The 25,638-nt window shown below is 57.0% G+C and overlaps 12 protein-coding genes across 12 annotated transcripts; 8 read left to right on the top strand and 4 right to left on the bottom strand.

The window, feature by feature from the left end:
- Positions 1-105: 105 nt before the first annotated feature.
- B0I36DRAFT_90862 (ATP10 protein-domain-containing protein) lies at positions 106-1,549 on the bottom strand. Its single transcript, XM_046163565.1, has 2 exons — positions 938-1,549; positions 106-790 (listed from the first exon to the last, which is right to left on the bottom strand). The coding sequence occupies exons 1-2, from the start codon at positions 1,411-1,413 to the stop codon at positions 118-120; spliced, it is 1,149 nt and encodes a 382-aa protein (XP_046015401.1). The 5' UTR covers positions 1,414-1,549; the 3' UTR covers positions 106-117.
- A 300-nt stretch (positions 1,550-1,849) lies between these two features.
- B0I36DRAFT_318071 (2-oxoacid dehydrogenases acyltransferase-domain-containing protein) lies at positions 1,850-3,931 on the top strand. Its single transcript, XM_046153243.1, has 2 exons — positions 1,850-2,133; positions 2,222-3,931. Exons 1-2 carry the CDS (start codon positions 1,959-1,961, stop codon positions 3,580-3,582), a joined length of 1,536 nt encoding a protein of 511 aa, XP_046015400.1. The 5' UTR covers positions 1,850-1,958; the 3' UTR covers positions 3,583-3,931.
- Positions 3,932-5,369: 1,438 nt separating this feature from the next.
- On the top strand, positions 5,370-5,786 carry B0I36DRAFT_90854 (uncharacterized protein). The gene has a single exon (XM_046163564.1). It carries the CDS (start codon positions 5,466-5,468, stop codon positions 5,733-5,735), a length of 270 nt encoding a protein of 89 aa, XP_046015399.1. The 5' UTR covers positions 5,370-5,465; the 3' UTR covers positions 5,736-5,786.
- Positions 5,787-5,838: 52 nt separating this feature from the next.
- Positions 5,839-6,671, bottom strand: B0I36DRAFT_360695 (thermoresistant gluconokinase; the record flags this gene model as incomplete). Its single annotated transcript, XM_046158356.1, has 2 exons — positions 5,839-6,276; positions 6,396-6,671. 2 exons carry the CDS (start codon positions 6,669-6,671, stop codon positions 5,839-5,841), a joined length of 714 nt encoding a protein of 237 aa, XP_046015398.1.
- A 1,755-nt stretch (positions 6,672-8,426) lies between these two features.
- B0I36DRAFT_347104 (uncharacterized protein) lies at positions 8,427-8,885 on the top strand (the record flags this gene model as incomplete). Its single annotated transcript, XM_046156533.1, has 1 exon — positions 8,427-8,885. The coding sequence occupies one exon, from the start codon at positions 8,427-8,429 to the stop codon at positions 8,883-8,885; it is 459 nt and encodes a 152-aa protein (XP_046015397.1).
- Positions 8,886-10,740: 1,855 nt separating this feature from the next.
- Positions 10,741-11,482, top strand: B0I36DRAFT_90838 (uncharacterized protein). The gene is made up of 2 exons (XM_046163563.1): positions 10,741-11,054; positions 11,147-11,482. Exons 1-2 carry the CDS (start codon positions 10,860-10,862, stop codon positions 11,399-11,401), a joined length of 450 nt encoding a protein of 149 aa, XP_046015396.1. The 5' UTR covers positions 10,741-10,859; the 3' UTR covers positions 11,402-11,482.
- A 1,082-nt stretch (positions 11,483-12,564) lies between these two features.
- Positions 12,565-14,758, top strand: B0I36DRAFT_372863 (dipeptidyl-peptidase; the record flags this gene model as incomplete). Its single annotated transcript, XM_046160149.1, has 2 exons — positions 12,565-14,212; positions 14,283-14,758. The coding sequence occupies 2 exons, from the start codon at positions 12,565-12,567 to the stop codon at positions 14,756-14,758; spliced, it is 2,124 nt and encodes a 707-aa protein (XP_046015395.1).
- A 937-nt stretch (positions 14,759-15,695) lies between these two features.
- B0I36DRAFT_347102 (ribosomal protein L6e-domain-containing protein) lies at positions 15,696-16,774 on the bottom strand (the record flags this gene model as incomplete). Its single annotated transcript, XM_046156532.1, has 3 exons — positions 15,696-15,848; positions 15,927-16,262; positions 16,661-16,774. The coding sequence occupies 3 exons, from the start codon at positions 16,772-16,774 to the stop codon at positions 15,696-15,698; spliced, it is 603 nt and encodes a 200-aa protein (XP_046015394.1).
- Positions 16,775-17,175: 401 nt separating this feature from the next.
- B0I36DRAFT_318060 (proteasome complex subunit Rpn13 ubiquitin receptor-domain-containing protein) lies at positions 17,176-19,187 on the top strand. The gene is made up of 4 exons (XM_046153242.1): positions 17,176-17,370; positions 17,439-17,511; positions 17,579-18,101; positions 18,346-19,187. The coding sequence occupies exons 1-4, from the start codon at positions 17,320-17,322 to the stop codon at positions 18,878-18,880; spliced, it is 1,182 nt and encodes a 393-aa protein (XP_046015393.1). The 5' UTR covers positions 17,176-17,319; the 3' UTR covers positions 18,881-19,187.
- A 578-nt stretch (positions 19,188-19,765) lies between these two features.
- B0I36DRAFT_347100 (60S ribosomal protein L35) lies at positions 19,766-20,664 on the top strand (the record flags this gene model as incomplete). The annotated part of the gene is made up of 4 exons (XM_046156531.1): positions 19,766-19,768; positions 19,857-19,996; positions 20,318-20,543; positions 20,656-20,664. The coding sequence occupies 4 exons, from the start codon at positions 19,766-19,768 to the stop codon at positions 20,662-20,664; spliced, it is 378 nt and encodes a 125-aa protein (XP_046015392.1).
- Positions 20,665-21,596: 932 nt separating this feature from the next.
- Positions 21,597-23,709, bottom strand: B0I36DRAFT_90767 (uncharacterized protein). The gene is made up of 2 exons (XM_046163562.1): positions 22,316-23,709; positions 21,597-22,257 (listed from the first exon to the last, which is right to left on the bottom strand). The coding sequence occupies exons 1-2, from the start codon at positions 23,607-23,609 to the stop codon at positions 21,800-21,802; spliced, it is 1,752 nt and encodes a 583-aa protein (XP_046015391.1). The 5' UTR covers positions 23,610-23,709; the 3' UTR covers positions 21,597-21,799.
- A 1,121-nt stretch (positions 23,710-24,830) lies between these two features.
- On the top strand, positions 24,831-25,320 carry B0I36DRAFT_360690 (uncharacterized protein; the record flags this gene model as incomplete). The annotated part of the gene is made up of 2 exons (XM_046158355.1): positions 24,831-25,043; positions 25,159-25,320. 2 exons carry the CDS (start codon positions 24,831-24,833, stop codon positions 25,318-25,320), a joined length of 375 nt encoding a protein of 124 aa, XP_046015390.1.
- Between the last annotated feature and the right edge of the window lie 318 nt (positions 25,321-25,638).

Genomic DNA, 25,638 nt, shown 5'->3' with positions numbered 1-25,638 from the left:
GCAAGCCTTGAATCGGTTCAAGTCATGATAATTGCTCTTGACACATACATCCGTTTCCCCCTGGCAGTTTCGGAGAAAGGAAGCGAATCATGACGGCGGCGACAGCGACGACGACGATTATGCCTTGCCCGCCTCCTCCAGTAGCCGCTGCACGCTCCTGGCCAGGCCCTCGCGCTCGTGCTCCTCGGCGTCGGCGCTGCCCGCCCAGCGGATCCGGCACTCGCGGTCCACGAGGTACACGTAGCCGACCTTGCTGTTGAGCAGGCCCAGGCTCTCGCGGATCTCGTCGGTGATCCCTCTCCGCACGACAAAGTACTTGTCCCAGTCTGCCTGCGGGATGCGGGAGCGCAGGCCGGACATGAAGAGCCGGATGAGCCAGTACTTGAGCGTGTCCTCCTCGATGTTGATGTTGACGAGCTGCAGGGTATTACTACCACCACTACCGCTATCGCTACCACCGGCGGCCGCGGCAGCATTACTTTTGTTGCTGCTGTTCTCCGCGAGGAGGATCTTGGCCAGCGCCGGGTTCTCCTTGGCACCCGTGAACGACCGGGCCTGCGTCTCGCCCCAGACGCCGCTGTACACGCTCACGACCGAGACCTTGCCCTCTAGGCAAGGGGTGGTGTCGCGCGGCCGGCGGTCCGTCTTGAGCAGGGTCTCGCCGTACAGGTTGGGGAAGAAGAGCGACACGTCGGCGCGGAACGGGCGGGGCGGGGCGATGAAGGTCTTGCCCTTGCTGAACTGCAGGTTGCCCCAGTCGCGGAAGTAAGGGCGGGCCATTTTGCTCTTCCTGTCCGTAGCATCTCATTGTCAGCTTTGTTTGCAGTAGCAATCTACGTGCCTTTTTTGTGTGTGTGTGTGTGTGTGTGTTTTTTCCCTTTGGTTGTGTAACCAAGGGCGGCAGAACTCTCGTTCTGAAAGAAAAAGGGGGACTCACAGTTCCTGCCGCCGCTGCAGATGCTTGTCGTAGTCGACAAAGTCGTCGCGGCGCTCCTTGAGGGACCGGTTGTCGATGCCCGTGTTCTCGCCCGGCACCGGCGGGTAGGGCAAGCCGATCGGCCGGGGCAAGGGCTTGGGCTCGAAAGTCTCGACTCGCTTTCCGTACGATCGCGGCGCGTCTTCAAACGTGGCGGGGGCGATGGGCCGTGGCGGGCGTTGTAATGAGGAAGTCCCGGGCGCTGCGGCGGCGGCGGCGGCGGCGCTGTCTGGTGTGGTTTTCGGCGGCTTGTCCGTTGTCGCGCTGGCCGATCTCTCTGTCGTGATGTTGCCGGCCGTGCGGGTGGCTGCTGGTGCTGCAGCGGCGCCAGCGGCGGACTTCCTGGCGGGCTCGGCCAAGAGCCTGGTGGAGGACATGAATGTCCGCCATTGGCAGCCGAGGCAGACCAGTGATCGACTGGACCGCGCAAAAGACATGTCTGAGGGGTGGTGCTGCCGGCTTGCTGTTCGCGGTGGGCGGGTGGGAGAGAATGACGACAGGTTTGGTGACTGACAATTACGGCGGGCCGCCTTTTTTTGGGAGTCGCAAAGTGCTATCGCGCTATCCGCCCACCTTTGGTCGCTGGAGGGCGGGCTTGTTCCAGCCAGAGCTCGCCGAGTGGAGGCAGTGTTGGGTGTCCCCAGAGCGAATCACTTTCCCCAGGTTTTTGGTCCGGTGGAGCTGCGGCCGGGCACAAGTACAGCGCCATAGTGCTGTGCCCTGAGCGGTACATCGGCCCACGGAGGTCGGCTGCCACCGGCGTACCCCAGATTCGTCGGATACCAGCGGCGTAGGCGGGGGATTCTCGACAATGTTAAGCCGCCGCCCGCGGCTGCCCTTGGCCTGCAACGGCCGGAATGGCCCTGTGTTTTTCCTCGACTTTCTTCCCACGGTCGTGTGACATTTGCCCGAGCATATACATCAGTCCCAGTAATCTCCAGAAGCTCAATCGCCAAGCACCACACCGCGGGGACTCGACAACATGTTTCTCCAGCGCAGCTCTCGCGCCCTCCGTTGGCAATGGCGGACATGCCACGCTGTGAGCCGCAGGGCCGACCCTACCACGCACAGCGCCGCCCTCTACATGTCCAGAGGTTTCCGCTCGACGGCACGGATGCAGGTGGTCAAGCCGGTCCTGCTCGCAGATATAGGCGAGGGTGAGTCTCGGGGGGGAGTCCAAAGTCCTGTTTGTTTGATCGGCCGTGGCGACAAGCTGACCAGAGCCGCTGTTCCGTGGTCTACCAGGTATCGTTGAATGCGAGGTCATTCAGTGGTTCGTCGAGCCCGAGGCGCGAGTCGAGGAGTTCTCACCGCTGTGCGAGGTGCAGAGCGACAAGGCGTCGGTCGAGATCACGAGCCGCTTCTCGGGCGTCGTCAAGAAGCTCTACTACGAGGCCGGCGAGATGGCAAAGGTCGGAAAGCCCTTTGTCGACATTGATATCCAGGGCGACGTCAAGAAGGAGGACCTCGATGCCCTCACGGGTGACGCGCCAGCTCCGGCGGAAGCGTCATCGTCAGGAGCCGTGCCAGAAAAACAGGCACAGAGCACAGATGCAGTCGCAGAGCAAACCCCTACAGAGCCAGCACCCACAGAGAGCAGCAGCAGCTCAGGTCCGACGCCGCCGCCGTCATCAAAGCCAAAGGGCAAATCCGCACACCTGGCCACGCCCGCCGTACGGCATCTCCTCAAGCAGCACGAGATCGACATCGCGGTGGTAGATGGCACGGGCAAGGACGGCAGGGTGCTCAAGGAGGACATATATAAATTCCTCGAGGAGGGCAGTAGTAGCAGCAGCAACCAGGCCCCATCAGCAGCATCCTCTTCATCCTCGCGAGCACCCCCAGCCAGCACCACCGAACAAGTCGAGACCCCCGTGGCCCTGACCAACATCCAGACGCAGATGTTCAAGGCCATGACGCGCTCCCTGACGATCCCGCACTTCCTGTACACGGACGAGGTCGACTTCTCGTCGCTGCACGAGCTGCGCCGGCGGCTCAACAAGGTGCTCGCGACTTCTGCGCTGGGGGAGAACGAGGTCTCCAAGCTCTCGTACCTGCCCTTTGTCATCAAGGCCGTCTCCCTCGCGCTGTTCAAGTACCCGATCCTCAACGCGCGGGTCGATGTCGGCGGCTCCGACCCGTCCTCGTCCTCCAAACCAACCCTGGTGCACCGCTCGCAGCACAACATCGGCGTGGCCATGGACACGCCCTCGGGCCTGCTGGTCCCCGTGATCAAGGACGTCGCCTCGCTCAATGTGCTCTCGATCGCGGCCGAGCTGGTCCGCCTCCAGGCCAAGGCCGCCGCGGGCAAGCTGTCCCCCGCAGACCTGACGGGCGGCACCATCACCGTGTCCAACATTGGCAACATTGGCGGCACGTACCTCTCGCCCGTCATCGTGGACAAGGAGGTGGCGATCCTGGGCATGGGCCGCATGCGCACGGTCCCCGCGTTCGACGAGCACGACAACGTGGTCAAGAAGCAGGTCTGCAACTTCAGCTGGAGCGCGGATCACCGCATCGTGGACGGGGCCACGATGGCCCGGGCCGCGGACGTGGTCAGGCAGGCCGTCGAGGAGCCGGACGTCATGATCATGCATCTGCGGTGAGGTGACTATTTCCCGACTTGTGAGGAGACTTTTCGTCTGGCGGTAGGCCTTTTCTGGCCCGAGGAGAGGAGGTGGGTTTCCCTAGCGGTTGGCAAAAGTTGGATGTCATGACTAGGCCTGGCTACGAATCAGGTCCTGATACGGACACTCAGATGTAAATAGTCACATAGCATCTCGCAAGAGAGAGACTACATGGGCAAACCCCTGATTGCCTTGAGCTCATCGCTCGCCAGACAGATTCAAGCTGATGAACGATAGACAAAACACGTGCAGCGCATGTGGATGGGTCCTTTTCAATCAACTACCGTGCTTCTCAATCAGATGACCGTCAATCAATCACAGATTCCTCACAACCGGCAGGAAAAGGGAACACGAGCACGACTACTGCTGATTTATGTTTTTTTTTTATCTGACGTGAGGGGCGAGAGAAACTCGATGCGTACAGGCTAGCAATTCTTTTCAAGTTTTCTTCGTAATCTCCATCTAATGGCCCATCGACTAGGAACGAAAGTTACATTACAGACAAGTTTCGCACGGCGTGACATGCTCGTTAATGTTGTGCGCCCACGCACATGCTTTGCTCTCTGAATTAAAACTTCCAGTAGCCTAGCAATCCAGAAACTATGTTGCTTCATCGTTTTCGTTTAATCCGTCTCATTTATCTTTGAATACTTGCAACACTCATTGCCTGGAGTGAATGACCAAAACTTAAAGTGGGCAAAAAAAGAACGACCAACAAGCCAGAATGACCCCTCCCCCCCCCCCCCCCCCCCAGGGGAAAAAAAAAACCCCTCCAGGATTAGCGGAACCAGTTCCGGTGACTTACCTTCTCTCTTTCCACACGAAGGGGTGGGAGCAGCTCGAAACCGCACAGACAGACGTATTACAACAAAGACTTTGGATTCTGGGGCGCAGAAAGAGAGCCACGACGGAAAGCCACCCGAGCCCTCTTATCGCTGAATGATGCTTTCGTTTCGTCATCTTTGTTTGCAGACCAAAAACACGCCACAGCCAAAAAAAAAACCATCAATCTGACCATGTATTCTGCCATGCTGGCATTTTTAAGTTCCACCCTCACATCACCTCTGGGGCATTTGAAGGGCACACGGAACTGATTGCGTTGAGAAACTGCACACATTGTCAAATGTAGAAGATGGCGCTACTGGTACAAAGCCGTAAATCCCGTTCCCCTTTTGATGCCATTGGCGGAGAATCCTCTCGCATTAAGTTTTAATTTCGCCGAGTAACCAAGCTGTATGGCGGGCAGGAATTTGTACACGAAAACCTGGCTCGAGGGACACCGCTGAAGCAGGCCGGGGTCGTCACTTGGGGGTTGGCAAGGCTGGCATGCATGCGATCGGCCAAAAAAGCGCTTAAAATATGGTCTTGTATCCAGATGTGGCCTAGGTAAGTAAGGACTGCCAGGCTGGCTTTCTATGTACAGAATTGATCTCTCATGCAGGAGCCAAAATGATGTACAGCAGCGGCCGTTGCACCCTCGAGAGAGAAAAGCCCGGCCATTGGCGCCTGCAATGCAATGCACACTCTAACCCCGCAAATCGGGGCGCGGGTGGATGGGTGGGCGGGCGGTGGTGACTCCGTTGTCCTGCAGCAGCAGCAGCAGCCCGCTGGCTGGCTGGCTGCCGAGCAAACCCAGCCCAGCCGCAGGAGTGGGCGGCGGGCATGGCCCATCCATGTCACAAGACCACCAGCCGTGTATGACGACGACGCTGGGCCAAGTCAGCAAAGTGCTTGCTTGCGCCACCCCGGCACGGCCGTGCTCTTGACCGGTCAGAGGTAACCTCGATCAACTGGCCACACAAAGTCATGTGGCCACTCTGGTGACATAGCAGTAAGCTGCCAACACAGAGTGATCTGTCATCATGACGATGGATGCAGACCAAGGCCCGGCAGCTTTGCGCCCAACAGTTCCTCCGCCCTCCTCCACCTGCACCCGAAAGAGTCCCTGTTCCTCCCCTGGTCTCATCAACCACCCTCCCTCAAGCAATAAGCCTTGTCCTCGTCCAACGAGCCAATGGTGCTTTTTCGATATCCCCAACCCAAAAACAGGAGCAATTGATATGACGCCAAAAAAACACTCCAAGAAAAACAAACACCCTGTACGCCCCGTCCTCGTGCATGCAAAAAGCTGAAACACGCAGCTCTAAGGGTCTGCCTCAAGTCGCTGGTAAATGCAAAATATGACAAATGTTCGATATGTGTCTTCACTCGCGTGTGAGGGTCTTGGCGACATTTTTACCGCGAAGACTCGTCAACGGCTTGCTGCACTTTGCTCAGTGCCTCGGCGACCACGGCGTCCATGGTCTTGCTGACGTCGATGCTGATGACGTCCTGCTCCTCGGCAGTCGGCGGCTCGAGGATGGAAAACTGGCTGTGGACCATGTTGGCGCCCATGTAGTGGCCCTGCCTGGCCCCGACGCGTTCCAGCAGGACCTCCTCGGGCGCATGGAGGTAGATGAAGTGGAGGAGGACGTCGTGCGAGTAGTAAGGGGCGACCCGGATCACGTCGCGGTATTTGCGCTTCAGAGCCGAGCAGGTGACGACCACGCCTTCAGCACCGGCCGAGAGCTTCTGGAGGGCTTGCTCGCGCAGGACGGTGAGCCAGTCCCACCGGTCGGCATCGGTAAGCGGGATACCGGCGGCCATCTTCTCAATGTTTGCTTGGGGATGAAACTGTGAGAAACGAAGCCGTGTCAGTACCTGTCGGGCGAGTTCCCTCTGGTCCATCCAAGGTGTATATAATACTAGCGCGGCTGTGGGCAACAATGCCCCGGGATGTGCACACGACTTACCTCGTCGCCTTCGACATATGGCAAGTTCAAAGAGGTCGCAAGATGGCTGGCAACAGTCGACTTGCCACAGCCGGCAGGGCCCGTGACAAGCCAGATGTGGTGGTGCGCCGGCGAGGAGTGTCCATTTGTCTTGGCAATGGTGTTGTTGGGCGTGACAGGCGTCATGGTTGTCTTCTTGGGCGCCGGGTTGGGGCCGAGGTTGTTGATATTCATGTTGACCATCTTGGACGTGGGAGTCTGGCCATTGACCGAGACGGGTGCATCGTAGGACAGCATTGCTGGGTTTATAAAGTCGCAAAGCAGGGCAAGAGTTGTAGCAGAAGAGAAGAGAGGCGTGGGCGAGTGGTTCAACGGTCTGGCAATGACGGCGAGGAGGCCAAGGGATGCCCCGGGCTGTGAATCAAGAAGCTGGCGGTATAAGATGTGCAAGGGTCTAAGACAAGAGAGGCAGTGCTTCCACGACAAGACTGAGACAGGCGGAGAGCGGATAATAGCAAGATGCAAGGCTTGAAACCAAGTAAGACCAGAGGCAGGAGCAAGAAGAAACAAAACCCGCCTTGGGCAGGCGATCGCTTTATCTAATTAATGCCAGAGGGGCGGAGGGACGGAGGGACGGTCAGGCAAGTGCGTGCGTGAGTGAGCGACCCCAAGGCAGCGCGAGGCCGGGGCGGAAACGACGACAGGCGGGCGGGCTGCACAAGGGGCGCCGACCGAGCCGGGGTCGGTCCCCCCTAGAGGATCCCGTCCAAGGATTAGACTTTTGATCGCCTGGCGGCTGGGAGCAGAAGCAGCGCAGAACAACAATTCATGATGCAAGTCTGGACGTGCTGTGCGGGAGCGGACTGCTGGACCCCCCGGGGGGGACTGGGGGTGGGCGTAGGTACTCGAGGCGCAAGTACCCGAGCACTGCGGTGAGGTAAGCCGATGACGGTGCACGGACCGGGGCACAGTCCAGCGCGCCCCACGATCCTCCACCCACAGAAGGGCCAGAGAAAACCAAAAGAACCTCGCAGGCCCTGCTACCGCGTGGGGAGTCTGCCTGGCTCGGCCTGGTGCGCCCGCCAGAGCCTCCCCTGCACACCCGAGGTGGTGTGTGCTCATCCGCGCGATGAGGTCAATGGGCCCGCCGGGCTTCGGTGGAGGGGGCGGCCAGGAGATGGGCTGGCGGCGGAGATCCTTTGCGGTCCTCCTGGGCACGCGCCTTAACTCTGGACAGTAAGACAAGGTACGTTCTCGAGGGCCATATTTTCCCGACGGAACTGGCTCCTGGCACCGTCAAGGACGCTAGGCGCTGCTTTTTCCTGCTGACCAGGTGAGCCTTGGCCACTAATTGAAACACACCAAGGAGGAAATAGTTGCACAGTTCGCCCTTGTTTACCGGCAGCCGGGCTTGCTGCCGAGCCTGCGGCCGGGCCAATTGGGACCTTTAGCGACTGCCACAGCCTTGGAGTCGGCCTGGCTCCCGGGTGGGGGGCACCTTCTTGCCCACGTGTTTTGGGGGGTTTGTGCGATGCCACAGACCACACACATTATGCCAGCGTCCAGTCTCCTTGCCTCGCCCTGCGCGTCTCGGCGAGCACTCATCTGCTGTTCGTAGGCCACGGCCAGTGAGGTTGTTCCAGGCGTGTCAGATGACAACAGCTCCTTTGACAGGGTGTGCGGCACATCTGCGCCGTGCCGCACACAAAAAGGGAAAAAAAAGAAACAAGGGCGTCCGGTGGACTTTGCCATGCTGGTGGCTCGTGACCAATGAGATGTTATGCATCGCAATGCCATGCCATACGACCCCCTGGACACACTGGACGTTTCGCACCGCCATGCGCGGGTGCCTGCACGCTTTCTCACCTCTGCGCAGGCAGAACATGCAGCACCATGATGATTAGGGGATGACCTGCATGGAGCTACGGCCTGTACTGTTGGGAGGTCGTGCTCGGCAACCGGTGAGACGGACCCTGGGTATAATGGCCACATCGTCGACCTCCTGGTTCTTTCTGTGGCCTTGCGCCAGCCTGGCGACGAGATAATAGTAATATGCCTCCACCCCAATGGAACGCCCTTGCGGTCCGGGTGCTGATTTCAATGCCCATGCTGGTGTTAGCGTGCAAAAGGCCATGTGCCCACCGGGGAAGCGAAAGAGGTCCCGCGAGGCCTAGCATGCATGGCCGGGTGTGTGTAGGAAGGTACTTCTGTTCCGGCCACGCGACGGCGAAAGAAGAAAGGCATGGCAGAGGCGACGAGGAAAAGCCACTCGCACCCGGCCCCACAGCCGCTGATACGCGCCTGGGCCCCCGGCCGCACTTGTCTGCATCGCAGCTGCGAGCACGCCGTTCCATAACTCAGATCTGCATTGCAAAACGCCCGTTACCTGAGGGCATCGGTGAGGCAAGGCGAGGAGGCACAGGCGCAGAAAGAGGCAGGCAGCTCGCTTCCTCTGGTCCCAACTCTGGACCACATGGTTGCCCTGTTGGGGCCGTGCCCCGCCTGCTCTAGTTATAGTAGGTCATGTCAAGGCTCATAAACCAGGCGGACACACCCAGGTCTGATCGTTTCTAATTTCCTTCGTTTGGCTTCCATGACGCAAACCCCTCCACGGCATGAGCGCAACCACGTCCCAGGTTTGACACCCCACATGTGCCAAGCGCAAGACATCTTGATGGACCCCACGGCACTGCTGATCAAATTCTCCTCCAGGACATGTAGTAGCCGGCACGGGCTCGAATCCGACGCGATAGCCGCTGATGCCACATGGCAACTCGAGCAGAATCGGTCGTGTGCCTGACCCGGCAGCTTGGTCAAGGCGCCGCGCAAGATTCTCAAAGCCACATCTCTTTCAATGCAGACCACCTCCAGTCTCGACTCCACACCGTCACCGACACCGTCACCGACACATCTGGCCAACCTTGTCACGCTGCTCGCGTGACTATCACACACGGACCAGGCCCGGCCTGCCCCGAGCACGGAGACTTCATTTCGGCGCGCTCTGGCGTACGCCCACCCATTGTCCATAGATTGGGCAGCCAGACAAGGCATGCTATCATCAGTTCATAACACTGCCGAACCTGGCTGGCTGGCTGGCTGGCTTGTCCTTGCTCGCCTTGTTGGGCAGTCGGCTACAGCAGCCATGTTCAGCCACGCTATGATGGCGGACTGGAGCCATTTCTTAGCGCAGTGGGGGTGGAGCCGCCGAGGATCTAGGATACGGCGACGCCTCCTCCGCCGGAACTCAAATCGCCCACGCTGTTGTGTCAAACCCGGCGAAATTTGCATCGAGAAGCGGCATGGCCCCCACGCGCACCTGCGTGGGGGGCTCTCTGGCTTGCTGCGTGACCATTTTTCGAGTGCCACCAGCATACCGTCAGATCTCCACCAAGCAAATATTCCCATGTTTTCTCGCATGGCCCAAGCGAAATCCAGCGCTTCTCAGGCCTGACCACCGCGTGCGGCCAAGTACAGCACAACCAAAGACATGCCTCCATCGACCTAGAAGTTCTGCTTCGGCGTGCCGCGTGCTTTGGGGTTGGCAGGCCCTGAAGGTTCAATAGGAAACGCAGCGACGTGGAATGTTCATCGCGGAGAGTTTACAAAAGCTTACCCGTCGTTCATTGGGGCCAAAGCTTAACGACATTCAGGACGGGGCACCCATCCACCTTCATGTTTCGCCTTCAAGACGGGGGTTCCTGGCGGCCACAGCCCGTGGCCGATTACGTTGCCCAACATTGCTCCCTCGCTTGCTGCGATGCCAGGGGTCTTCGTACCGAGCGCAAGTCCACGGCATCTCACAAGCCCGTGAAGCTCAACAATTCCCCGGCAGGGAGAGAAGCGAGCCTTGGCTGGCGCATTTGTGTGTACCATTCTCAAGTCTTTCTCGAGTCTGATGCAAGCTGCCACAGGTTGTTGCATGCGCGCGCGCCAAATTTTACCAGCTGGGCGGTAACACAAATCTGCGTTTCCCAATCCTGCCAAGGGTGGTGGAATTGCCGATGTCCATGCCCAATCCGCTCCCGCCAGTTTACGTGACAAAACACGAACAGACACGGGTCCCGCCGCCTAGATTGGCATGGGCAGAGGCGAGTCTTTCTTGAATTATTGGCCCTCTTCGGCTCCTGATTGGGTTCGCATCGGAGTGACTTGCAAGCGAAGTACCTCTGCCTGGCAGGCTTTGGAGCCTGGTCAAAGAATGATCTGCAGCCGTTGCTAATCAGGCAGTTTTGGCTGTCGCAATGCATATGTCGGCGCCAGCCCACGACAGGCGGGAAGCGCCGCTCGGCTCCTCTGACGAGATATCAGGGCTGCTGCAAGTTCTCAACAATTCCTAATGCGTTTCCACAGCATGGTCTGAACCAAGACTGTGTGCGAGATTCAGACCACCTGCCTCGTGTCTGAGGGCGGTGACATTGTGGCTCAGCCCAGGACTGCGCCGGCTGGCTCACGCCTCGCCCGTCATGTAGGCATATCCAGCCGTGTATGCAGTCACCCCTTCGCTTGTCGGGCAGTGGCAGCAGTCTGCGACGTGAAGCTGCGCTGAGACTTCGTCTGCCAGCATGTCCTGATTGGCGGGCTCAGGCCCCAAGTTGCAATCTCTCGAGCAACAGACTCTTCAGGTTTGGTCACCCAGGGCTGGACCATTGCACGTCTGACCTAAATAGGGCTACGTCCAAGGTACTTAATCTGAGCTGCCCACGCATCAGACCATGTCTACCAGTGCGCCTCCACATCCCGAAAACCAGAGCTGACCGAACATATTGAAACAGGCAACACCACCTGCACAGCCCAGGCTTGGCCCTGGGCGTCAAAGGGTTACGGCCCTGCTCCAACAGTCAGAGAAAGGCGGGCGCTACTGCAAAGCGAGCCCGGGAGACGTGCGTTGGCCTCCGGATCCCGGTCTGGGCTTCGGTTGCGGCTCCGCGCCGGGTCGGCTCAATGTTGGACGTTCGGAATCACTGTATGATTTCCGACGACCGACGTTGGGATTTTTTTGCCGACCTCAGTCTCTGAGAGGACCATAAGCAAACAAGTCTTGTGCCGTATCAACCAAAATATGGTTTTTCGAGACAGCACAGCCGCCCTCATTCATTGTCTACACCGGCAGCTCAGCTCCGCCCCCGCCAATTTGTACCCGAGACGACAAGCAGACTGTTCTCACAGACTTTTTAATTACGCAGCTCGCCTCAGTTTCCCGGTAGAGTTAGACTCATGATGTAGATGTGGCATGTTCGGTCATCAGTCAACACTATTAACAAAGGATGACTGAGCTCCCTTTCCGTGGGCATGAACGTCAGCTCAGATTGTGCTTCTGCTTGCAGTGGTATACGGAAACGATTGGACTGTTTTTCGCCATGTCGGCTGCTTGATGATGACCTGTTTCGTTTTGCTGGGAGCTTCTCGTGCGAGAGGAGGATCGCAAGGGATAATCCTTCGAGCTTCTGCAGACACTTGCCGGCCGTTGGTTGATTTGTTCCGCATTCCGCAGAAGCGAGGGACAAAGACGACTGCCCCTCACTTTCCCCGCACTGCGCAACACGCTGGCAGATCTTACTTGCAGCCACTCTCTCCGACCAGAAGCCACGTTCGGCATAAAGGGGCCAGCCAGATAGTACGTTAGTCTCTGACAGCAAGTGTGATGAAAACAGCACATTTCGAATTATTGCGCAGCTGGTGCCTGGGCCCTGTTCCGAGGTCCGGAGTGACGGGTCGGAGTTCGCTGCTCAAGGAGGCAGGCGGTCGGGGAGCCACCGCACAATGTGCACGGCCAGGTGCGGCTGTTTGCGCTGTTGTCGCATGGGAATGCGGAGTTGAAGCCTTGCGGCGGGCAGCGGCGCTTTGCTCTGCTGGGACACTCTCACTGGCCACAGCTGGGTATGCGTGCTGCGTTAGGAAGGTCAATCCACGCCGGTGCACCTTCCTGTTCACTACAAGCATGAGTTTTAGGGTCTTGTTCTGCCAACGGGCAACCTCACGTGTTTCCAGCTCCCGCTCCAGCTCCAGCTTCCGCAGAACCTCACCTATTGATGGTATCATCGCTGCTGCTTCTGTCGCAGCTCCTCGTCCCTCTTATTCCCACTTCCACACTCTGAGCATACGCCATTGCCGCCCTCGTGCAGCTCTCAGGCTACAAACCCTCGTGCACAACCCCTCCTTCCTCCGCAGACCCTCCGCCCGCCATCTCACCATGGAGGCCCAAGAGCTCAAGCACTACCTGGCCGATGCCCCGCCAAGCGTCGTCCGGCTCGAGATCGAGAAGCACTTTGATGCCCTCTCGGACAAGCAGAAGCGCTATGCCCACCACATCAGCAGGGCCGCCTTCGAGGGCACCAGGATCGTGCTGAGGCAGATCTCCCCAGAGGCCGAAGCCATCTATGACTTCATCCTCGCCCTGCACAAGAGCTGTGCCGGGGACTGGAAGGCCCTCCAGGGCAAGGCTGGTATCTCGGATGAGGAGCTCAGCCACTTCCTCCAGTATGCCGCACAATTCCTGGGCAACAGTGGCAACTACAAGAGCTTTGGCGACTCAAAGTTTGTGCCACGGTCCTCGGAGGCTTCCTTTGCGGCCATTGCGGCCACATCTCCAGACGCCGAGGGCTTTTACAAGGCCACCAACGGCGGCATCTTCTCGGCCGAGAAGCCGGGCCTGATGCACCTCGGCTTCATGGACGCCGGCCACATGACGACATACTATCCCAACTGCACCGACATCACCAAAGCCGAGATTGAGGCCGTATCTGCTTTCATGGAGAAGAAGGGTCTTCTCCCCGAGAACACTCGCCTGAGAAAGGCCAAGGACGGTTCTTTCGAGATCCTCATCGCCTCTGCCATTACCTCTGTGCCCGAGCAGGGCGGTGACATCGGCAAGGAGACCAGTTTCACGGTCGAGGATGGCCCTCTTACTGGCAAAACCATCAAGCTTGTCTATGGCGACTATGCCAAGGAGATGGCCGCAATCGCCGCAAGCGCCAAGAAGGCGGCCGAGAGCGGAGACAACGAGACGCAGACAAACATGTACATTGCGTATGCCAAGTCGTTCGAGACTGGCTCCTTGTCCGCCTTCCTGGACAGCCAGCGCTACTGGATCAAGGACAAAGGGCCCATGGTCGAGTCCAACATTGGTTTCATCGAAACCTACAGAGATCCTGCTGGTGTTCGGGGCGAGTGGGAGGGTTTTGCTTCGATGGTCAACCTCGAGAGGACACGTGCCTTTGGAGCGCTTGTCGACGCTGCGCCAGAGATGATCCCACTCCTTCCGTGGGGTGCCGAGTTCGAGAAGGACAAGTTCCTGTCGCCTGACTTTACATCCTTGGAAGTCCTCACCTTTGCCGGTTCCGGTATCCCAGCCGGCATCAACATCCCCAACTACGACGTCATTCGTCAAAACGAGGGCTTCAAGAATGTTTCTCTCGGTAATGTCCTGAGCGCCAAGGCTCCCAACGAGAAGATCCCCTTCATCGCCGAAAAGGACTTGCCCATCTACCACAAGTATCGTGATGCCGCTTTCGAGGTCCAGGTCGGTCTGCACGAACTGACTGGTCACGGTTGTGGCAAGCTGCTCCAGGAGACATCGCCGGGTGTCTACAACTTTGACAAGGAGAACCCGCCGGTCTCGCCCCTCACTAACAAGCCCATCACAACATGGTACAAGCCAGGCCAGACGTGGGGCTCTGTCTTTGGCAGCGTGGCTGCTTCGTACGAGGAGTGCCGCGCCGAGCTTGTGGCCATGTACTTGAGCTGTGAGTTTCCGGCGCTCAAGATCTTCGGCTTCGGCAACGGCGAGGTAAATATGGACGGCGAGGCCGGCGATGTCCTGTACGCCTCTTACCTTTCCAGTAAGTATCTTCTGCTTCTTTCATCGTGATGCCTCTGATCTATCGACGCAACCGACTGACAGCTTTATAGTGGCACGTGCTGGTCTGGCTTCTCTCGAGATGTGGGATCCCAAGAGCCGCAAGTGGGGACAAGCACACTCGCAAGCCCGTTTCTCCATCCTGCAGTGCTTCCTGCAGGCTGGTGACGACTTTTGCAAGCTCGACTACCAGGGCGACGATGTGTCCGGCTTGACCATCAAGCTGGACCGCTCTAAGATCTTGACTGCTGGCCGCAAAGCCGTTGGCGAGTACCTGCAGAAGATCCACATCTACAAGAGCACCGCCGATGTCGAGACTGGCACCAAGTTCTACAACGACATGACCAACGTGGATCCGGAGTTCTGGGGAAAGAAGGTCCGCGACGAGGTCCTGCGCAACAAGCAGCCCCGTAAGGTTTTCGTGCAGGCCAACACATTCCTCGACGAGGCGACCGGCAAGGTCACGCTCAAGCACTACGAGGCGACGCCCGAGGGCATGATTCAGAGTTTTGCCGAGCGCAATGTTTAGATATATATGCGAAAATGTACAAAGTAGAGCAGCAACGGTAGTGATTTGTCAACAATGCATAGCGAAAACTGAACGAACTAGTCCCATTCCATTTAGCTACTTCGCACGTGTGAAGTTGTGTCTGTCGCGCTTTACGAGCAGTTCAAGGAATAGAGCTCAAATGTCCGAAATCCGAGTGCACTCAGTCTATAATGCTGTAAGCGGTATAGCCGCCGGTCAAGAGGCAGACCTCGAGCAAAGTACAGGTCGTTCCTGGGGAACCAACGTATTGTTACTACCGGTCCGGGCATTTTAGTACTCCGGATGAAAGAGTTCCCAGTTACCATATGTACTTTGCTCAAGCACGTTAGAAAGGATGGACGCGAAGGGGTAGCGAGAAATGATGTCACTTCCAACGATATGCAAGCAATTGTCTCGAGGCCAGGTTTGTTTCATCTTTTTTTTAGATTGTGTGTGTTGTTGTTCTCTTTGTTCCATTGTTAGGTTTTGGAATGCATTTCTCCTCTTTTTTCCTTGAGCAGAAAAAAAACGAAACAAGAACCCAACCCCCGGTGTCGTGTCATCACATGAGAACTGCCCAAAAGAAGTCAAGACCAACTCCCGCGCTTCTCTTTCATTGAATGTGTCTTTTTGCTGTTGTCCCATCAATAAAAAGAGAATCCTTTAATTGTTTTCCCGTTTTTGTTTTCGTTGGTGGTGGTGGTTTTGTGGTGATTGTGGTGTTTGTCCCCCCGTTGCGCCCCCCAATGTTGGTTTCCTTTTCACCACAACTCAGCCATTCTTACTCATTTCCCGTCTCGAATCAAATCCGTGTGTCATCATGACAACGATTTCTCAGCAGAAGAGGAAGCTTTCGGTGGCTGGCTGGGGAAATTCATGCAAAGTATGGAATTCGCTCCGGGATGATGTGGAAGATAGAGTGAGAAAAACAAACTGTCTACCACTTCATCTCGTGGGGCTTGTCACCCTTGCGCAGGCTGAAGGAGCTGGAGAGGTAGCTGGCGAGGAGGTCGACCTTCTTGATGCTGGCAATCAGAACCTTGTCGACGGCCTTCTGGTCGGCGGCGCGGCTGCTGCTGATCTCCTTCTTCTGTTCACGGGGGTAAAAACAATGTCAGTCTACCATTCCTGACGCTCATGTCCAAACTTGGTTGCGGGCAAGTCGTACCTGGGGCTTCTCGCCCTGCTTGAAGAAAGCGTCCTCGGTGGCCTTGTCGCTGGTCTTGTCGCGGGCAAAGTACTTGGACTCGGCAATCTCGCTGATCTTCTTCTCGTCGAGGCCGGAGACGTCAATCTTGTAGGAGGTGGCGATGACGTATCTGGCGTTGACTCTCCGGATGGGCACACCGTTGATCTTGAAGGGACCGGTGACGAGCAGAACACCCTGCTCGAGGTTCTTCAGGAGGACAACGCGCTTGCCCCGGAAGCGGCCGGCCAAGAGGATCAGGACGGTACCGGGCTGGAGAGACTCCCGAGGAGCCCAGGCGCGGATGGCCTTGCGGACCTGTATCGTGCGAACGAATTGTCAGTGAACACATCCTATGACTTGAAGAAGTGCGCTTGCTGGTCTCGTGAATGGCCGGATGTCTCTCTCGCTTTCTCTCGCTGGGCTCGCTGGTTGATCTGACAAAGGATGGATGTTGCGCGTGCACTACTTGCGTTGAAGGTGCTGCGAAACAATATGTCGTTGTTGCTCGATCCATTCCCTGTCTTCGCATGGTGTCGGGCGTACCCATGGTCATATCCGGAGGAATTCTTGTCGACCCAGACAATATTCGATGCCGGGGCGGTGGCACAGGGCTTGCGCGTGATGTTTGGTTGCTCGAGTTTGCGCGCCGTGATCCGAGGCGAAGAGAGACATCTGGCAATCGCTTTGGCCGTGGCACGACAGGCTCAACTTACGGTCTTGGGCTGAGAGTCATCGTCGGCAGGGTACCACTTCTGGGCCTTCTGGGAGTGGTGAGGGACCTCCCGGGTCGACTTTCCGAACTTCTTCTGTTGGCTCGGCTGCGACATTGTGACGGTGCTGTGTTGGCGTGGGGTTAGGGGGTGTCGAATTGTCGGTGATGTCGGCGGGCTCTCAGTGTTGAAGTTGAAGATCCAACCCAGCTTTGCAGCAGGTCGATTTCATTCAATTTTTTGTGTGGGCGCAATTAGCGATTGAACTACCCTGTGCGATTCGCGCTAGCACCGGCCGGGCATAGGCTGGTTCTGGTCTTATCTTATCACACCAGCCACAGTTTGCCCCGCCATGGGGCTGGCAGTCGACCGCGACTGTGGCTCAAGCTCTCGAGAAGTGGTGGGGCTCTACTGACCAATAGACGCATGGTGGGACCATCCGCGCCTGCCTCACCGTGGCCTTACGTATGATGTCTTGTAGCCTTGTCGATTGCGAGCTGGAAGCTCGTTTGACGACACCCGAGTTCTGCAGACAACAACGTTCTCACGCGCCGATCACGTCACCACAAGCTGCCATAAGAGAAGACAACTCAACCTCGGACAACCAGACACACACAAAGGAGGAATACCACCTGGAGCAAGGATATCCGCCGACAGTCACAATGTCCATAACACCTCTCATTACGTTCAAGGCGGGGATGTGCGATGTCGATGTTCGTCCAACCCGCAAGGCTCTATTAGTCCATGTCCGAGGCGCAAGGAAACTAACCTCACATGCTAGTCATCGTCGAAACCCTACAAAGTCCGACCGGATCCTCGCAAGGGCTACATTTTTCTATACCAGGGTGAAGATGGTAGGTAGCCGAGGGATGTTGGCTATGGCGGAGCCACATGGTCCTGATACTAATGTTCTTCACGCAGAGCTTGTCCACTTCTGCTGGAGAGAACGCGCCACTCCCATAGACCAGCCCGAGCTCGATCTTGTCATGGTGCCCGGTGACGGAAACTTCCTCGCATACGACAGCAGAGTTCAGACGACGCCGTCCGCCAAGACGAATGGCCGCATCTTCGTTCTCAAATTCTCTTCCTCTAGCCAGCGATATATCTTCTGGCTGCAGTCAAAACCCCAAGGCCGTACCGGCGACCCGACATGGTTCAGCAAGAGGGATCTCAAGATCGGAGATATTGTCGATGACCTTCTGCAAGGCGAAGAGATCGACGTAGCACGGGTGCTTGCGAACGTGGACAACAGTGACAACGATGACCGACGGAACAACGACGATGATGACGACGATGAGGACGACGCCATGGAAGATGTCCAGCGAAACTCAAGAAACACGCCTGGTGGTCGTGGTAGCGGTGGTGCTGGCGCAGATGCTACTGGTGGTGACATCCGGGACGAGGGCGAGGAATCTAGAGAAGGAGGTGCTGATGGTGCCAGAGCGTAGGTGAACAACCCCACCACTTCCGAGCCTACTTCTGCCACTGTTTCCAAGACCAAGTCATTACAAGGCGAAAAGAAAAACCGATAAAGAATAGACGCATCTTTGGCCATCAGTGCGGTGCACTTGGATGTGTCCTGTTTGAAACCTGCGCAGCTATGGAGCAATTGACGCCGGGCAGTGCGAAGATGGTTCATTCAAATCATGGCTCCCCAACTCGATCATTTGCTAATTGTGTGAATGCAGAGCTGCTCCCGGAGGGCAGGATGCTGCCACAGCGGTTCGAAACTTTCTGGACTCATTGAAGGGTGGAGCGTCGAGTGGCGGTGGCCAAGGAGAAGACAAACTATATCCCATGCTCTCAGATCTTCTGACACCATCATCGACTGTTCCCCTGGCACAAGATGCCAGCGAGGAGCAGATCGATACGCTTCTAAGCTTTCTTCCGCCAGCTGTTCTCATCCTCTCACAACAAGCAGACAGAGGGGAAAACGCGACGGAACCTACACCTGCTGCCATTGAGGCTGCGAAACAAGCAATGAGCCTGGGCCAGAAGAAGGCACTCCTTCAGAAGGTCTTTCGCAGTCCTCAATTTCACCAGAGCTTGTCTAGCCTGACCATGGCGATTCGCGATGGTGGACTGCCGAGTATCGCGGACGCACTACAGATCAAGGTCGAGAATGGGGGCTATGTGAGAAGAGGACAGGTCCCGTTGGGCGGTGGAGAGGCAGTCGAGGCTTTCGTCGAGGGAGTCAAGCGAACCGTCGAAGAGGAGAAGTGATTCGACAATTACTAGTATTCTCAGATGTACTGCGGCACGCTTTGCATGAGGCGCTCGCTGGTCATTTTGACAGAAGTTGCGCATGGAACTCGGAAACCAAACCGGTCGGGTTTCAGCGAGACATGCTACTCAATGTCGATAAGTTCCACAGACCGTGAGACACCCGTACTGCCTAAGTTGGGGGTGGAAGTGGAGCCGTGTCCAAAGTTGATGCAAGACCTCGGGACCCATGGATGCAGTTGAGATGCCACTCAACTATGTACTTGTGTTACCTGTTGAACGAGACTGGATATCCAAAAAAAAAAAAAAAAAAAAAAAAAAAAGGTGAGCATGGCTTGGAGAATGCTGAGCGCGGTGATGCTGTACTTTGCCAATCTTCCACGTCACAAATACATAGACTGTATTCCAATGACGAAGGAAGCCCAGTGATGGTGAGCAGTTGCACGCCTCGAGTTGTGGGCGAGGACTGGCTACAGGTCTTTGCTAGACAACGGAACCCACTTGAGACTACATGGGCTGCAGGAGTACTCACGGGTGACGTCCCGTCTTGTTGGCGCCGTGCTGCTGACGGGAAAGTTTGGGGGCAGCCAACAGGGGCAAGGCAAGGGTCTTGCTGTGGCTAGTGGTTGTGGCTATCCAGCCAAGCACAGACCACATGCGAAGTGGATGCCGACGTCCCCCCCCCTCCAAGCCTCTTTGCACTGCCCAAGCGAGCTCCCACTAAAATTTTCCCAAATTTTGGCCATTTCGCTGGACCCGTTCTGCGTGCTGCAGGAAATTTACGACCACCCAGCGATCCGCCGGCAATCATCACGACAACCGACCACAGCACCCCAGGAGAGGCCACCGATTGCCCATATCCCACGACAACCCCTAATCGCGATCATGGTATGTCGGACCTCTGCCGGCAGGCTCTCGTCATGCCATTCCGACGTCGACACGAAATTGCTCGCTAACTCTGCGGCCACGCGAATAGTCTACTTCCAAGGTTAAGAGCGGCGAGCTCTGGAACAAGAGCAAGGACGAGCTGGTCAAGACTCTGTCTGACCTCAAGACCGAGCTCGGCCAGCTCCGCATCCAGAAGATCACCTCCTCCGGCAGCAAGCTGAACAGAATGTAAGCGACATACATCAACAAAGCGTCAAACATTGTCCATCTGAGCCAATCGCCCGTGTCCGACCATGCACCTCGCCAGCCTCGCCGACGACAACCCATCTGCCGATACGCATTCCAGTATTCTTTGTACATCTCAAGCATCTCGATTCCGCAGCCCGGCTGGGTTTCACTGTCTGGAGAATATGCGCATGGGAATTGTTGGACACTGTTGATTACGACTTGGAACGAATTCGCGGCAACGGCATTGGCTCATTTGGAACGATAACACGACCTTGGGGGTGTAATTGTACTTTGTATGCTGACTGGTTTCCCGTCTCCCAGCCACGACCTTCGCAAGTCCATCGCCCGCACCTTGACTGTCATCAACCTCAAGCAGCGGTCTCAGCTCCGCCTGTTCTACAAGAACAAGAAGTACCTGCCTCTCGACCTCCGCCCCAAGCAGACCCGCGCCATCCGCCGCCGTCTGTCGCCCGCCGAGCAGGCCAAGACCCTGGAGAAGACAAAGAAGCGCAGCACGCACTTCCCTCAAAGGAAGTACGCTGTCAAGGTATGTTTAGGTCGGACCCTGCACAATCTCGGGGCACACTCATCAGCGTGCCCAACATTGCGCACAACATCCTATGTTGTCGGGAGCCCTTGCTGACGTTCTATTTCTCCAGGCCAACTAAAGCTTTTGACAATGCGTGGGTGATTCGTGGGACGGAAAAAGCAACTACAGGGCTGCTCCACCCTGGGCGATGCTGCAAAAAAACAAAACAAAAAGCGTGCTTGCCCAGTCGTGTGAGCCCTCGATGGAGCCCTTCTTCTTTACTTTTTCTTCTTCCAGACGGGTGGAAATAGAAGGCTAAAAAAAGTAAAAAAGAGAAACGAACAAGACTACGACCAAACGGGGGGATCATCATATCTTGCATTTTGACGGCAACGGCTTTTCTCGGGTTCATTCATAGGTGTTATACGAGGTTTTACACACTGCAGCAGCCAAAGAGAGCTGCCCCCGAAAATGCGAAAGATGAAAATTTTGCCGAATTCGGAGGCACATGAACAAAAAACAAAGAGAAAACAAGTTCAAAAAAAAGACAAGACCCAAGACCCCAGCCTCATGACCTGAGATTCTACATTGTGACGCATGTGCCATGGATTAGGAGGAAGAGGCGATGGCTGACTTGACATTGAGAGCCTGTCAAACCTTCTTGAGGTTTCACATCCGGATCCTTTTTTACTTTTCACGCCCGTGGTTGAATGCCCAGAATATGCTAGACTATAATCGAACCCGCCCAGCTGTCTGTCTCGTTCCTAGCAGCATTTGCCCATACTTTCAACGGGAGATTTCTGATTATTCTCGCCTTGCGTGGTTCTGCCATTCCAAGTATGAATATGCGTGCAGCCGCACAGGCTGACAACAAACCCGAAGCTGAGCCATTGGAGCAACACTAGTGAAAAGGACTTGTTCTAGGAAAGAACGGTATGTACCCATTTCCCTGTGTGACCAATCACTCCGGAAGAGAGGGGCGGGAACAGAAATCTACGCCGACTTTCCATTGAAGCACGAGACGAGGCATGACCTTGGTCTTGCACGTAGCTATGCTTTCTTCACCCTGATGTTTGACCGTTTTGAAGCTATCGACGCGCGTATGTGTGCGCGGAGTGCAACATGTGGACAAAGAAATTGTGAAAAACCACGTCGTTGTACTTTTTGGGCTTCAGTTCTTCGCTTCCGCCAGTCCCTCATGGACGTCATGCTTCGCTTCGAATTATATACATGGGATGCTATGACGCGGAAACACGTTCAACGCGCGGCTCAACTTAGATATCAATCAACGCCCAATCCCCCGCGACAGCAGGCACCGGGTTCACTGTAGACACATTCGTCTTCTGCTGCTGCTGCGATGACCTTGCATCACTCTTCTTCTTCTGCCGGACATGCTTGGCCTGGTGCCGGCGCAGCTGGTCGATACGGATGAACTGGCTGTCGCACCCGGGCTCATCGCACTTATACTTGTAGTCCGGATTGTGTGTCTTGCGGTGCTTCGACAGGTTCGACGACTCACAGAAGCTCTTGCCGCAAATCTCGCACTTGAGCGGCTTTTCGCCCGTGTGCGTGCGGATGTGCATCGTCAGTGCGCTCTTCTGCTTGAATGACTTGGTGCAGCCCTCGTACGGGCACGTGTACGGCTTGTCACCCGTGTGCGTGCGCTCGTGCTGGTCTAGCGCTTGTTTCGCAGAGAATCTCTCGCCGCATATCAGGCATTGGTGTGGTTTGTCTAGCAAAGGCATTAGTGTATAGCCCTTCAGAGCGAAGGTGATGGGTGTACGACTTACAGCAGGTATGTGTGGCAATGTGTCGCCGCAGTTTGTTGCGAGAAGCAAATACCTGGTCGTCACGCCGCATGCATCCCTTCCATAAGCATATGTATTTCGTTTTACTCGACATGAAGGTCACGTGGTCCTGACATAAGTGGTCGTTCAGTTGCTCGCTAGTTTCGAAGACCTTGCCGCAGACATGCTCCTGGTCGCCTGATTCGGTCGTCCCCAATGACCATAGGCAGGTATGCGATGCGCAGTCCGTCTTTGACTCGGGCGGACTTGAGTCCACAGTGGAGGCGTATGTGAGATCTGGCTGCGCTGGTGGTGGGGAGAAGTGGTGAGGTGGAGGGTCAGGATGGTCCAATCCGTCTAATATGCTGCAGCCGAAACCTGGAAACATGGCAGGATGCATGTCACTGGACGGTGCTTTCAAGTCTCGCAACGTGGCGGCGACGTCATGTTCCGCATTCGTGTGGTTGCATGACTGCTGGCTATGTGCTGTCGGGTGGTCCTTCAGATGACTCTCGGACAGCCAGTCGTCGTGGTGTACGTGCCACATGGGATCATAGTGCTCAGAGATAGCAGGGTCCAGGCAGTCCACATTGTCGCATGGCGTGCCCTGATCACAGCCATCTTCCTGACAGAGACCATCTTCACACGCCTCATCGTGGCAGACCTCGACAGAGCAGCACTGTTCGGAGCAAGAGACCATGCTGCAGTTGACCGAGGCACAGTCGTCGATGACTGGGCACGAGGTCAGATGGCACACTTCGGCGTTGGGATCGCAGACATTGCCCAGCTGCTGGAGGTTTTGGAAAGTCATGTCGTTGCCTTTATGATCAAAAGCCATGGGCAGCTTGAAATCCAGCGCAGGGCCGAGTCCATATGAATGGGCATGCGTAAAGTGTTGTGGCTGCTGAGACAGTGGCGTCGGCTGGTAGAAATCTGTGGTGAAGCCGAGGTAGGGAGTGCAAGGAACCGAAGAGACCGAATGACGCTGGCGAGCGTGACTGGCCTGAGAGAGTACGGCGCCTCGATGAGCTGCCGGGGGCTGATGGTGAGGGAACCCGCCAATGCCTGCAACACAGGTCGAGAGGCAGGCATCGTCGTGTGAGGGCTTTTGTAGGGCGAACGAGACCGAGTCGAGGTCGGCAAAGGCCTGGTCAAAGTCAAAATGGAAGTCGTCAAGCTCCTGGTGGCCATGGTGTGTGCTGGCGGCTGAGGAAGGGACATCGTCGCGTGACGAAGGCGAGAAGGGCGAGACCGAAGGGTCGATGAAGAGCCCGGCACTGTGGTGTAGAGGGTCCATGGCGGCGAGGTAGACCCTGTGACGAGAAATGCCAGAGCGACCGCGCTTCGCCCGTGTCACGTCGTACACGGCGAGCGCAATGTCTCGGAGCGAGCACGGCGGCAACCGGAGCCGGAGGAGGAGGAGGAGGCGGAGGCGGAGACGGAGGAGTGGCGGCGGCGCAACGGCGATGGTTGCAACAGGACGGGGAATGTGTGCGCAATGATCACCGTCAGGTCAGAGTTTAGGAGCCGGGGAATCGCGGGAGGGATGGACGGGGAAGCTCTCAAGGGACTCGGACTCGATTTCAGGGTCGTGCCATGGCGTGGAAGATTTCCAGGGCCGAGTGCGCGGCGCCGACAGAGCCCTCGAGCGGCGGCGGCGGGAGGTGCATGCAGTCAGTGTGCGCTGCACGGGCTGGAGACGAGACGAGTGCTCGCCTTTTGAGTCCCTTGATGGCCACTGCCACCCCAAAAACCCATTTCTGACGTGCCTGCCCTTTCGGGCGGCTCTGACGTAGCAGCCAATCAGCAGGCGGCTGTTGGTGAGGAAAACACCCCGCTGGTTCTGGTCCCTTGTCCCGCCCGCCAGCTTGCACAAGGCAGTCGCGGAATGAATGCATAACTCAGTGGTGCATCTAACTGAGTTGTGACAGCATGCGCAGCTGGGCATGCGCTCCTCTCAGCCCTGCTAGGTACAATACACCCCCCTTTGACGTCTCAGCTCCCCAGAGATAGTATCTCATTGGCCATGTAGAGCTGCCGGTCGTACTACGGACCGTCCAGTCCTTCTTGTATCTCAGGCCAACTATGGATCCTCTCGGCCCGGGACCCCAGCCGGCTGCCACAACAGCCCCAATTCCTCCGCCTTGGCATCCCCGGGCATCAAGCTAGGTGGTAGGTATCTAATCACGCAGCCCGCCGAGTGTCGAGGACACACTCTCGGGTCACAATCGCTGAGGCACAGGTACAGTACCAGACCAGCCTCATCCTCATCCTCCAACATCAGCCGTCGGCTCCTTCCCCGTACATTCGCTCCGCACACTCCACCCCCCACCTATTACCACAACCTCGGATCCGAGGACAAACGACACCAGCGCAGCGCACCCTTATCATTGGCCTCAACACCACCAAACCTGCCTGCATACCAGAAGGTACTTGCCTGCCACCCGCCATCCGCCCACTCACGACACGTCACGTCACATCACGTCCCGCTCCGCACACCACAGCCTGGCAGCAACCAATGGGCAACCTCTGCAGCAAGTCCGACGGCGACAACTTCTCCCAGCCGGGGAGAGCCCTCGGCACCGCGCCCGAGCAGCCCGCCCGCGCCGCCGTCCCGCCCTCGGCCGTAGCAGCCAGGAAAGTCGGCGGCCCGCCCCGGACTCTGGGCGGCGCGGCCCCTGCTGCGGACGGTCCTGACGATGCGCGCAGGAGAGCCGCCGAGGCAGCAGAGGTAAGCAAAGGGACCTACCTAGTCATACATGTTCTTCTTCTTCTTTGTCGTCTTCTGCCCAACTCACACCACGCACACCACCTTGCTTACACAAACACACGCACAACTACAAAAGGCCCGCGCAAACGCGGCGAACAGCAAGAACACGGGGAAACTCGCCACCCAGCTCGCCGCGCAGAAGAAGCAGTCGCGCAACGAGACCCTTCAGGAGATTAGCAACAGCAACGTGAGGCAGCGGGACGCCGACGAGGCCGCCGAGGCGAGGACACATAACTAAGCTCGCTCGTGTGCTTTGGTGTGTGTGTGTGTTTGGGGGTGGGCGGGCTGAGATTGTGTGCTTCTTATTTGTGTCTGCATACATGTCTGTCTGTCTGTTTGCTTGCTGAGCCCATTGCGCGTTGGCGATCAGGGCGATCGTGGGAAGAAGGCAGTTGCGGAGAGCTGGAGGAAGGGGTTTTGTTCTCTCTTTCTCGTCCCACGTATGTTGGCATCCGTGGCATCTATTTTCAATAAAGCCTTGCATTTTCGAAAGCATGATAAACGTGGTGACGTATGATCGGTAGAGGCAGCACGTCTTTTGAGCGTAATACTCTCA

This window comes from Microdochium trichocladiopsis (genome assembly GCF_020744255.1).
Source record: "Microdochium trichocladiopsis strain MPI-CAGE-CH-0230 chromosome Unknown B0I36scaffold_3, whole genome shotgun sequence".
NCBI lineage: Eukaryota > Fungi > Ascomycota > Sordariomycetes > Xylariales > Microdochiaceae > Microdochium > Microdochium trichocladiopsis.
This window is presented reverse-complemented; position numbering and strand designations above follow the sequence as displayed.

Coding starts and splice junctions, on each gene's coding strand:
- B0I36DRAFT_90862 (XM_046163565.1), bottom strand. CDS start 1,413: ATGTCTTTTGCGCGGTCCAGTCGATCACTGGTCTGCCTCGGCTGCCAA. Junction 791..937: donor CTGCAGCGGCGGCAGGAACT/GTGAGTCCCCCT, acceptor TGCTACGGACAG/GAAGAGCAAAATGGCCCGCC.
- B0I36DRAFT_318071 (XM_046153243.1), top strand. CDS start 1,959: ATGTTTCTCCAGCGCAGCTCTCGCGCCCTCCGTTGGCAATGGCGGACA. Junction 2,134..2,221: donor GCTCGCAGATATAGGCGAGG/GTGAGTCTCGGG, acceptor GTGGTCTACCAG/GTATCGTTGAATGCGAGGTC.
- B0I36DRAFT_90854 (XM_046163564.1), top strand. CDS start 5,466: ATGACGATGGATGCAGACCAAGGCCCGGCAGCTTTGCGCCCAACAGTT.
- B0I36DRAFT_90838 (XM_046163563.1), top strand. CDS start 10,860: ATGCAGTCACCCCTTCGCTTGTCGGGCAGTGGCAGCAGTCTGCGACGT. Junction 11,055..11,146: donor TAAATAGGGCTACGTCCAAG/GTACTTAATCTG, acceptor ATATTGAAACAG/GCAACACCACCTGCACAGCC.
- B0I36DRAFT_318060 (XM_046153242.1), top strand. CDS start 17,320: ATGTCCATAACACCTCTCATTACGTTCAAGGCGGGGATGTGCGATGTC. Junction 17,512..17,578: donor TCTATACCAGGGTGAAGATG/GTAGGTAGCCGA, acceptor TTCTTCACGCAG/AGCTTGTCCACTTCTGCTGG. Junction 18,102..18,345: donor GGTGCTGATGGTGCCAGAGC/GTAGGTGAACAA, acceptor GTGTGAATGCAG/AGCTGCTCCCGGAGGGCAGG.
- B0I36DRAFT_90767 (XM_046163562.1), bottom strand. CDS start 23,609: ATGGACCCTCTACACCACAGTGCCGGGCTCTTCATCGACCCTTCGGTC. Junction 22,258..22,315: donor CATTGCCACACATACCTGCT/GTAAGTCGTACA, acceptor TGCCTTTGCTAG/ACAAACCACACCAATGCCTG.